General features: G+C 38.6%; 1 protein-coding gene across 1 annotated transcript in view; it reads right to left on the bottom strand.

Moving 5' to 3' along the window:
* LMBR1 (limb development membrane protein 1) overlaps positions 1-12691 on the bottom strand; it is a 66596-nt gene that overhangs the window by 48829 nt on the left and 5076 nt on the right. Inside the window, exons 2-3 of the mRNA XM_040056253.2 lie at positions 3050-3122; positions 788-827 (exon numbers count right to left, since the gene is read on the bottom strand). Coding sequence (XP_039912187.1) covers positions 788-827; positions 3050-3122 — 113 coding nt within the window. The remainder of the gene's footprint in view (positions 1-787; positions 828-3049; positions 3123-12691) is intronic.

The raw sequence follows: 12691 nt of genomic DNA, 5'->3' as shown, positions 1-12691 counted from the left end.
AAAAACCTATTTACGTATGTTTGAGAGTTATTGCTTTTAGGAAAATAGCACGCACGTTTAAAGAAACTTATGCTGAAAGAAAAAAGCACATTTTATATTTACAACACTTTTCTCCAAGCTCTCCTTCCAAGGGGATGACAGAACACTGTGACACAGGAGGAGCCAATTCACACGGTTCAGCCAATCGTGTCATGGAGAGGGCAGCAGCAGCCACGGAGGGTCTGTACATCCCAAGGCACATTCAAATAAGAAATATTCATAATAACTTTACACAGGATAAGGAGGGAGTTGCTGGCAGACCAGTAGGTCTGGCAAGTGCTCATCTTCCACTTGTTACCTTTCTGCAGCTTTTTTACAATGATCAAAGATATCTCCTTCAGAGAGAGGTAAGTTTCTTCGCAGGATGCACCGCCTCCCTTCACAGGCCTTCCACTGACTGCTGTGGCAACTTAAAACACCTCCCACTAAACACCTACGTTTCACAGACCTAAATGCAGGTCTTGCACTCAATTCCACCTCTTGCATCAGGTCTCCATGCAATATCCTGGCCAACTTCATACCTACCAGCTGAACCATGGGTGAAAAAAGGCCTAGACCAAACTTTCATAACCCTTTACGTAACTCAAGGTGCCACTAGACGATATTTTTTTTCCCTGACCCTCTAGCAATCTATTTAAAGTACATTTAAAAACTTCAAATAGAGTCTTATTTATCCGGAAACATGGAAGATTCCTATCCTAAGAATACATGCAGGAAAAGAAGTTCTGCCAAGAAGAGCTATACATACGATATTCTGTTAACGATGGCATCTTCATCCTCTTGCTCATCTGAAAATTAAATTACATCAGGTTATATTCAGTACTCACTTGTCTTTCTCCAGGCTAAAATGTATATAGATAGGAATAATTTTAATTTACAATTAAAATTCAGATGAACTGATACAATTTATGAGCATCAATATCTTCAGAAGGTTCCTTCCAAAAATGAATACTCTCACCCTGGTTTTTTGCTAGTCAAACACTTTTCAATCAATGTAACAAAGTTATTTCACTTCACTTAAATATGCTGATCAAAACTTCTTGGAAACCTCTTCCAGAGGGCTCTATGGCAAACATGCTTTCAGACTACTACAGCCACAGCTACTGCCAGAAACTGCCCCTTTGGGCATCTCTGGAACCACAGAGAGCAGGCAAGCTACAGGAAAGTCTAAGAGCCCAAACTAACTGCTGCTAGAAATCATTTGCAGTATAAATGTCTTTTTAAAACAAGAAAGCATACCCAGAACAACAGTGATGACTACTCAGTTGTTTCCCTTTACTTACCCCTCTTCTCAGCTCCTGGGGATTTGGGGGAGGGGAGGAAGGAGAGGTTGTTATTCTTGTTACTTGTTTTGGATTTAGGATATCATTGTTTCCTTCTGATACTTCACATTTTAGACTGTTTTTATTCACTTTTCATTTGACACTCCACTAAAACAATATTTTCAAAACAATATCAACGTTTAACCTAGATGAATCACTAACACATCCTTCATTCATTCTTTACATCCTTCCCTATGCACATCAATACACAAATGTAAGCATTTCTAAATTTTAATTAATGTAGGCATTTTGAATTAAAAATTTCTGAATTTGAAATTATTTTACACTCAGCGTTCTAAAGTTTTTCCTATTTTCCATAGGAGATAGAACACCTAACTTTATTTATTCTTAAATTTTAAAATAAATTTAAGTTCTTAAGAGTCATGCACACAATTGAAATAAATACACAGCCAATAACCTCATGCTATTTTGAAATTCTTCCGTGAAAGAACCTGGAGTTGTTGGGTTTTTGATGGATTCCTCATGCTGTTTTGAAAGACTACGTCAAGGTCTCTTACAAATCATTTTGGCTGAAAAGCTTCTTAGAAAAGCAGCGAACAATTTGTCCTGAAAGAGTTCCAGATGTGTTAACTCTTCAAATATTTCTCATCAGGAAGATCGCAGCAGGCTACAAAGTGTGCCTAAGTAAGTGCTCACAAAGCTTTCCCAAAGTCAGGACAGCTGCAGAGCAGTTCCTCTTCCTAGCTGAGGAGATCAACTGCCAACAGAAGGTAATAGGAGTGTCTTTGCATCCAACAGTGTTTGCCAAACCAGTTTCCCCTTCCTGTTCTTCTCCATCTCCAAATGGCAGCAGCTTTGTAATGTTCAAAATACATATCAAGGTCAGAAGATAGTATCTGTCTTACCTCCTACACTTACAGAGACGTACCTCTCTTCCAAGAAATTAAATTCCATGGAAAGTTTACTTTTAAGAACATGAATCCATCCATGAAAGCAGCTCTATCATAACACAGGTCACTCAATAAACAGCTTCCAATAAAGTTCAAAGCACCAAGATCACCATACACAAGAATGTTTCTACAGTCTATTATCAAGCACCAAGGTCCCAGAGTCAAAGATTCTGTGCTTTTATATCGATTTTTACACTATTTGTCAGTAGAAAAAATATTGTAGAAAATTACAGGGCTTCCTACAGACAGTTCTAGAATGGAAACTACACAATGTTTCTAAAGGGAAAAAAATAGAGTATTATCTCAAGGTATTTTCTAAACTTCAGCGGTGAAGTCATAAGAAACCGGTTAAGACAAGTGAAATAATAACTGTACCTGATCAGAGCAGGACTTTTTGAAGAAATAATGCTACTTCCCTTCTGTAGCACTGGCAAGCTTTCACTTTACTAGCAAAAGCTCAGAACCTGATTTTGCCGCTAAAACGCAGCTGAAGATACTCATTCTGGAAAAGCTGATGTGAAAAGAGAACAGGATCTCAAGGCAAGGGAGGCAGAAGCATTTACTTTGACATGAACCCCTTTCTTCCCTCTCACAACAGTTAACATTTAGGCTGCCATACACAATCAGGGGAATCCAGGCTGCCAGGGACCAGTAGCCTAACAAACAGTTTTGTTTCTTCCACTTTCCTTGTGGAGATGGACAGGAAAGGAATCCCCTATTTATTTGAAAAACAAGGTTTGGTTTTTTTTTTTGACATATTAAAAATTCTTTGCTTACCTGCTTTTCTTTTGTATCTTGTGATTATAAAGTAGGAAACTATGTAGAGAACAGCAAACAGGAGAAAACAGATCTGAAAAAAAAATTGTATTCATTAGGTCATGAAGAAATGCCTGGATTATAATAAGCAGTAAATTTAGTATCAACAATTTAAAATTGAATTCAGATCAACAGGAGCATATTTTACGTAAATTTCAAGACAGCTATGTCTTATATATTATTAACAGAAAGTTAGACCCACTAAAACAGCTTGATTAAAGTAATAGGTATTGCATCAATTATATGGCCAACAAGTTTTACTCTAAAATTAAGAGAAAAGCCTTATTCACAGAGTGATTTTTGTCTAAGGGAGGGGTGAGGGGTGGGATGGGCTGTTTTCTGAAGTTTGAATCCATTGATTTGTAAAAGTTAGCAGGCTTTGTATCCCCTTCACATGTACCCTAAGGGTAATTGTATTTTATTTAATAGGCTCTTGATCTATTTTGGACTATGCTGTCAGCACATGTGGAAAGAAACAAACATGTTTACTATCTGCATCCCGTCTTGAATCGAACAAATTCCAGGTGACAACACTCATGCCTACAGCGGATGTCCAAGCATGAGCTCATCAAAAACAATGTTTCCTTCACAATCAAAGCCAAGGTTACAACTTTCCATCTCGTAAGGTTGGTGGTTTATTTAGGTCAGATGCATCTTCAACCCACAGTGCCTTGGATCATGTTGTTTATAAGATTTAGCACTACAATTACAACCCAATAAGATAAGACCAAAACACCTACAAAAACGCTGGAAATCTTACAGGAAAGGAATTGAACAGCAGGAAAGTTTTAACCCTTCAAGCATTTGCAGGGTAAAACAAACAAAAAAACAAAAAACCCACACATTTGATTTGCTCCTGAATGAGGCATCAGTGTCTCAACTCTGCTTCCTTAGTCCTGGGTGCTTATGCCTATTAAAAACGTGAGCCAGTCAGAAATGCTACAAGAAGCAAGCATGCCACTCTGTTTTGGAAATTTACTTCACTGGACAATAGCTGACCTATTTCTTTAAGCCATCATTTGCAGATTTGTTGCCTTTAAAACTCACTGTCTTAAAAAAAATCAAGAGCAAAAAGGCCACCCTAAGAGAAAGGGGAAAGGGAAAGTGAAGGTAATGACGACAGGCCTGATAAATCTGCATCTAAATAACAATACTGTATCCAAATCAGCAAATCAAATGGAGAATAACGTATTATTCATGAAAGACAGACTTCCTAAGAAATACTGATAAATACAACCTGAAAGGGTTATTTTTCTGGTGTAGTCAGACATTTTAGATTTTAAAAAACCAAGTACAACCAAGTGCCTGAATATGGCATTTGGGTGACTTCCAGGTGCCTCCCAGAAGTTCCACAGTGCTCTAAGTCTGAAAGTGGCGACCCAGCTCATTCTCTGTGCAGGAAACACACAGCAGCAACACCCAAAATACAGGCACTGGAAATGAGATTTCATAACTAGATCTCTGAACTCCAGTCTTTAGTGTGAATAGAGCTCTACCACTCCAACTTTCTTAAGGACGCCTCAAAGAAGAAAAGGTTTTGATGAAGAATTCAGTCCTTTAAATAGGGAATTCTAAAGAATGTTCGTAAGATTTAATTAAAAAAAAAAAAGTTGGTGTATTTTTGACACAGGAAGAACAAAACAAACTGAGAACAGCCTTGGTTTTTCAGAGTACTCTGACACAGCTCATCCTGTCAGTATTGGAAAATGCAAGGCCAGTGCTGAAAGAGAATCCTTCTCTAAGCTTCCAGTTCCTCTGACAACTAGACCAAGGCTACAGCCAGAGACATCTAATTTTAGGCACCCACTTTTGAAAATCAGGTATCACATATACAGGGTAAGTGAATTCCTTAAAAAACTTTCAGATGCAAATAACATGGTGTAACCCATGTAAAAGAAAAACATAGATAAGCTCATTTTTTGTTTAATTTTATTTAAAATGAATAAAAATTACTGCAATCTTGTTTACACCTTCAGAATAGATGACCTTTATTCTCTCCATGATAGCAGAGCTACAATGAAAATGTGGGTCTGTACTTACAAGGTACCACTGAGATAACTGAGGATTTTGAGGGCAGAGCAAACAAAAGCTGTCCAGTAACACAAACTGTCAAAAGCTGGATTTCTAGGTTTAGATAACAGCTACTCAGCAACCCAGTAATAAGGTGTAACTCTACATCCTGGTGTAATTCTCCCTCATCTTCTGTCAGATTTGAGAACAACTTCATCAGTGTTTGAAAAAGCTGTTTATTACTGAAAATTCACAAAATTTTGAAATTATTGCCAAGAAAATAAATAAATTTTAAGTGAAAGCTTTATATTCTTAAAAAATAAGTCAAATTAAAAGTCCTCCATACTGACAAAAACAAGTTAAACAGCAAACTCAGAATTATTACTGCAGTCTCAACTTACACTCAGTGAAACTTCTGATCCTGAACTGTTTCTAACCATACATTCTGAAGAGCTTTCTAAAGGAAACAGTTTAAGTCAGCATCCCAACTATTTTTAGAGTGGAACTCAGTTAAGCTGGGAAAAAGGAATGTGTTGCCTATGATAGCTGAAGAATAGGCTCCGCTGTCCTGTCAACACTGCAACCCTGGGTTCTTATTCCTCATAGTGCTGTTTGTTTCAGGATATTTTTGTATTAGGAAAAAAAAAAAAAAATCCAGCCTTGTTTTTTTTTGCTGTAGTTTCAGTTCACATTTCTCAATTATGAGTGGCTGGACTTCTATGCAGCACTCCAGCTAAGATTTTACAGCTGTATCTAACAGCACTAAACCCTTCTTCATGCACTGAAAATGCTTCTCCACACTCATCTGAGAATCACGCTGGTAACTCAGCATTAACCTCCTGTCCCTGGATCCATCAGCACTGTCCTCCCCAATCATTTACAGCAGAGGACCCCTCAAGTTTCAGTAGAAACTCAGTTTTAGGATTCAAGTTTGTCACCACATCTTTTTTTTTTTTAACCACACCTTAATACCACACTACACACAATCATCCATCAATTCCATTTTTAATCACTTACTAAAAAGCACAGGTAGTCATACTGAAACAGGGCACTACTCACAAAAGAACACCATACACTAAACTACATTGATACCTTCAGTAAAAGCAAAAATTTAAGAGCCTATATTCTGTAAAAATCCCTCTTTCCTTCAGAAACTACTGCGTGTCAGTATTGGAGGCAACACTGGAATACAATGTTAAATCCACATTATATTTCAAGTTGTTTCCAACCAAAAAGCAGTGATTCATGCCATCACCTATCTCTACAATAACAGCTGACAAAAGGATGCTGCAAATACAGCAAATCTAGGACAAGCTGTATTCCTCAGATCCCCAAGTTCTCTGCAAGGAGTCTCTCACTGGAGCTCAAATGAAGCTTTTCTAGGTTTTACTTGGGGACACAGTCAAGACACTGTGCAGAGAATGTACCCAAGTGTGATGAATAAGGATTTCTGACATCCCCCACTTCACAAGAAATAATACCTTTCAATCTTAAAGTTTATTTCCTTAAATTCACTCCAAATTTGAGGGACAAAGTCGTTGAGAATGTGTTGCCATAATTAGACTGGGAAGCTACTTTGAACATAACTAGGGTCGTGTTCTGACCTGACAGGGGAAATACACTCAGTCCATGTTTGACCAGGTGGATCAAAACATTAAGGAAATTACAAGGAGCACACACGAGACTTGTCTATGGTTATAGCCAAACTATCAACCAAAGAAATTCTTTACAACTTTTAATGGTTTTGTGCGCACGTCCCCTCCACACCACTCAGTAACTGAAAACAAGACTCATGGATTCTGTGCCACATCCCAGGGCTCCTTTTTAACAGATAGCACATTAAGAAATCTTCAAACCTCAAGCATATAATTCATTTACATCTCTTCCCACGGACTAAATACAACCTCTGGTAGGACAAGCAAAAAGAAACCTGTCTTCCCCTGAAGCCCTTAATCTTTATTCAGGAAAGGAAATGTCTTCTGCTCCTGCTTAGATTACACACCAGACACGCCAGGAGAGGCTGCTTCTGCAGACACACTGCACTACATTCTTCTGTCTCTTGTTATCAGCTCTCCCACAGTGCCACATCTTTAGATCTGTCTTCCAAGTATGATCCACATCATACTTTTGGATCTGTACCACACAGCTCCCAGCTCCTGTGAGAATGGAACTGGAGATTACCTGCATACTATGTGCCTCTATGGGGCCAGCACTGCTGGGTCCAGCATTAAACATGAGCAGTAACAGTCTGAACTAGGTCAAATCACATTGTAATTATCCCACTGACAATTACTAAAGATCAGCTGACATTAATTTGTCCGTGTGGATTATCCTTAAAACTCTGGCACTGAAATTCATGCCTCAGATTGGGAAAGCATCACCTTTTGTTGCGAGTGTAAGAACTACACTTTCATGCTAAGAAAGACTATGCTCAAAATGTCGAAGATTCTCATCTTTCCCCCCTCACAAACAAGATTCAGCCATCTTTTACAACTGCAATTTGTGTGTGTGCACATTAAAAGCTGCATTTTTATGTAGAGGTTTCTGTTTATGAAGCATGGAATTATTCCCAACTGTTGTGAGGGAGCTGCATTTTACTCTAGGAAAAAAGCATATAGGTACCTTGTCCAGTAACTGTTCATTAGCTCTCAGTCAGTGTGCCCTGGCAGCACACACCTAAAAGAGCATTATTACCTGAAGCAAAGCCAATAATCATGGGAAGTAATTCTCTCTCTCCAAGCAGCAGTTACCCTGCCACATGTGGTTGCTGTGTTTTGAGCTATCAGTATAGGAGAGATGTTGGTAATTGCAGAAAGGATGATCACTAATGGTCAGGAGGCTGGAACACTGGCCTGGTGCAGACAGGCTGAAGGAGCTCAGCATGCTCAGCCTGAGGACAACAAGGCTTCAGGAGGACCTGACAGCAGCTTGCCAGTACCTGTGAGGAGGGTGTTAAAACGACAGAGCTGAGCTCTTGACTGTGGTGTCAGTGGGAGGATGAGACTGGAGCTAAGAAGAAATTCCCTTCATGAGGAGAGCCAAGCAGTGGAACCTGCTGCCCAGCAAGGCTACACAATCCCCAACCCTGGAGGTTTTTAAGCCCTGAGTAGCCTGATACCATAGGAGAGCCTCCCCTGAGCAGGAGCCTGGAGTCCACCCAGCCTTATTTTCTACTTCCCTGACTAAATAAGCAGCATTATAAACTGAGTCACATCATAACTTATACCTTTCTCCAGGTCATTTATGAATGTGTTTATTAAGTGTAAGCACAGGACTGTGCCAGGGATGTCCTGCCCCCATGAAAGAGCCAGACATTGTGCCAAACCACAACTTTTAACAGCAAGGAACCCCCACAGAACTCCTTCATAGAGAGAAGTCCCACACCTTAGTAAGGTTCTTTAACCTAACACACTTCCAAGCAGGAAATACAGATTCAACACAGGTTCATTTCCACTTGAAAAGCATCAAAGCAAAGAAGTGATTGTTTCCTCCAACTTGATTGCATACTAGCACATAGAACACGGAAAATCTGTTGGCTCTAGAGGAGCAGAAGACAAGCAGCAGTGTTTTACCATGCCACGTGTGAAATGAAAGAACAAGAAGCTCCAAAAAGTAGCCCCAAAGAGTAAGGGAAGAAAGGAAATAACTTTTAAATGAAGCAGTTGTGTCACTATTAAAAAAAAAAAAAAAAGTTACTGCTATTACATCCACAAGCATTTCTATGTAAATGAGACACAAAACAAAGCTACAGACGTAACAAAGAACATCTCCACTTCTAGCTGTTACTTTACAGAATGTGTCCTTTTCCCTAAACAGAAAAAAACAGCATAGAGAAAAGAGAAGGCAGAGATCACTCTGGGTAATATCACCATGTAGAATATGTCTATTTACATGTTTAAGTGCTGAAAATGAAAGTCAGTATTTTGCATGTGATTACTATCTACAGAAAATAATAGTGTTGCACTTCTTGCTTTTAACTTCTGTAACAGAAAACAACAAACACAGCATTATACTTCCATCTCTTACTGCTCTAATGCTGCTGAAGTATTTTAATGTGCATTAAAATACCACAAGGCAACTAAAAAGCTTCCTCCTACTGTCCCATTTGGCAACTGCTTTTGTTTACTCATAGAAAAGATGGCAGGAATAAACAGTAAGAAAATACAGGTGGAGACAAGCCGCTCTGCTTGCTCTATTTCTAATAACTCAATTATCCCACTGACATCTAAAAAGCAAACCAGGCATTCCACCTGTTTTGGATGTGTCAACAGTAAGTGACCTACAACCAACCAAGCACACTAAAGAAAACTGAAATTTTTATCTATGGTCTCAGTTTGACCTTGGCATTCATTGTAACATCTGCTCTGGAAATCTCATTTTTCTCAAATGAGGCATTAACTCTGCTGTGGTTAGATTAAGTTCACTCTAAACCAGCCAGCCTTATATACTTGGCATGACACGCTAAATTTAATCTTAGGAGAAAATATCAAATATGTCCTATGACTGTCTACGACTACAGATTAATTTTGCTCATTAACACTGCCCTCCATATACAGGCCTACATTCCTAGAGAATCCTATGATTCCCCCCATATACAGTCTCCTCTCAGGACTCCTCCCTGGCTTAAAACATTTGCAATTGGTTGACCCACTTTTTTTTGATTGCTAAGTCATGAAGAAATTATAAATGGTTCAGAGGCAGGTGCCTAGACTTGCTCATCTAGAAAAAACATCCAGGATCCAACAGAAAGTAAGAAACACTCAAAAATATATTCTGTGTGCTAGAAATTCCGCTGAAGATAAAAACCAGCTTCTACAGCCCTTCAGTCAAAAACGTTTCTCAGTATAGGTGCAGTATTTAAAAACACTCCCTAGAATTAACACAATAGCACCAACGTGGACCATTCTAACATTCTATCCCTGAATGAGGCATTATTCAACACTGGAAAGTCAGGCTGTAATAATCAGTTATATTAAAACTCCAGAGTCATAACATTAAAAATTCATTTCTAAAAAAATACCCTCAAAAGTCTCATTAATACAGATTTGGTAAACTATTTATCAGGGCAAGATGCAGAAGATCTCAGAAGACAGAGCTAATAAACTTTCTCATCCTAACACATAAAAATACTCTTCCTTGCCTTCTCACACATATATCCTGGAGCATTTTTAAGTGGCACCCCACTCCCAAAACAAACATATTTAAACTTCAATAGCTGTATGTTTTCGTAATTCTCACCAATTATGCAGACCCTCTATTGGATATAAGTAAACACAGTCTGAAACTCAGCAAATATTTCAGATTTGCTCCTACTGTCAAACTCAACTAAAATTCATCAGCATCAATTTTTCCCAAAAATACATTAAAAATAGAAATTACAGACAGATAATGGGAAAAATGGATAATCAAGGCCTAAGCAGGCATTTAAAATCAATGGTAAAACTGAAGCACCATGTTTCAATGACAATTGTGAAGCTTATCCTGGAAACCCCACAGGAAAGTTAAGGGGGAAAAAATATCACACACATACACTGCTTCTATGCTCTGTACACTAACCCAGCCACATGCAGACTTCAGTGCCATCAATACACATACTACCTGCTGTAGGAGCACACATGATTTGAAAATAGAGAAACTGAAACATAGTTCTGTAGAGTATTTTCCAGTTAATCAAATATATCAAAAATTATCCAAGTGTTCAAATATTAAAACAGTTCAAAGCACAGGGCTCTCTCTTGAAATCATGTTGATGGTGCCTAGAAACAACTTTTAACATATCCAGCTAATCAAAGAACTAGAAACCTCTGTGTGGGGAGCAACACTATTATATATAAATATTCAACACCTAGCTGATCAAACAGCAGCATGAGTTTTGAAACCATCTTTCTAAGAGTCAACTGGGTCCCAAAGAGCACAGGTCAAAGCTGCTGGAAGCGTGAAGCAATCTCACCTGTCACATGGATGCCTAATCAGAGCAGCAGCTTGTTCCAGGTCATCCCTACCCGGCTCTACGCTCACCCTCCAGAGTGACACAACAACCGAGGCTGTTTGTCATTAGATGCATGAAAACAAACTCTAGTCACGACTTTCCAAGCCTCTCCTCTTCCTGTGCTAGAAGTTGTATGAGTTCCTGAATATGACTGCTCCTAAGAAGGCAGTGCCCCGAGTCACTTGACAGCACACGGGTACGTGAACGAGTCAGTGGTTTTCTAGGTAAGAGAGCGAGCATGGGAGTAGAGAGTGGTGCAGAAGACTCTCTCAACAAAAGTTATCACTGCCCTCCTAAAGGAGGATAAATACCAAATTAAATAGGAAAGGCCGAAAGACAGGAAAGGAGAAAGCACTTCCATTTAGAAGAAAGAAAAGGAAGGGAAAAAAAAAAAAAAAAACAACCTGCATAATCTTCAAATACAACCAGTAAACTTATACTGAATGCTGAATGGAATGTTTTCTTTAGTCTTCCTTAACCCAAATTTCCATCTATGTCTACAGAGCTCTGAATTTCTTATCATGTCACTGGTAACATGCTTCAGATTCTCTCTCCACTCTGACTTTACCACCTCTGCTACTCTGGTCACCTGCTCACCCATCTCACAACCCTCTTTAACCTCTCTGAAAACACCTATTTCCAGAGGGTCTTGTGCCAATAAACTCAGGAACACTCAGCAACCTCCTCACAGTGAAGACTGAGCTGTTATTACAACCCTCCCATCTCCCATTTCCACCCTGCCATGTTATCTCTCTGTCCCTCTCCTTTTTGCCCAGCCACTCAAACAAATTCCAAGACAGATATGCTTGGTTTTGGTCATATTATGAAAATCTGCTTTTGTTTGCTGCCAGTTCTTCTGCTTTTCATTAGATCTGCTCAAGACCAATTACACCTTATTATAAAATTTTCTTAAACATATACCCTCCATGAAGCGTGCTGCCCTTCCAGTCAACTGCTCCTGCAAAGAAACACACCAGTAACTCAAAAGGAATTATTCTGAACTATAACTAATTGCAAATTTTTACACTTCAGCTTTTCAATGTTTATTTTACATAAACAGAAATAGCGGAACTCTCCAAAAGCTGTTTCTATTTGGGGAATAAGCATCTCTCTCCACTTGTCTATGCCAAGTATTTTGAGATGCCTATTGATTCCAGATGGATCCACAGCGCTGATCCCCAGGACCAACAGCCAGAAGATGATTCATCACTTCTCAAAGTTCAGTACAGCACCCATGTTTACAAGTAAAGGTATACTTTTAACATGACAGAATTATGCCAACATCTTATATATTTAATTATGTTAAATGTGCACCAATCTTTCAGTTTTATGCCTTGCATCACTGCTAGAATCCTTTATTCAGTCACAAATCTTTACCAAAATATTTAAGGGGAAAAAGAAAGAACAAGCAATACTGAGAAATCTAGGCAAAGTTAATTTCTGAAATACAAGAAGTCATTTAAGACATAAAGTAGTCCTCAAGTTTTCAGTGTACAGGTAAAAAAAATTGAAAAGCATCTTTTTTTTAATAAAATATGAACTTGCATAAGCATTCAAACAAGAACATTTCAGTATTTGTAATAAGTTTGTTCTTACAAATCACC

This window comes from Hirundo rustica, chromosome 1, assembly GCF_015227805.2.
Source record: "Hirundo rustica isolate bHirRus1 chromosome 1, bHirRus1.pri.v3, whole genome shotgun sequence".
Taxonomy (NCBI): Eukaryota; Metazoa; Chordata; class Aves; order Passeriformes; family Hirundinidae; genus Hirundo; species Hirundo rustica.
The sequence above is the reverse complement of the archived record's forward strand: the minus strand, read 5'-3'. Positions and strand labels throughout refer to the sequence as shown.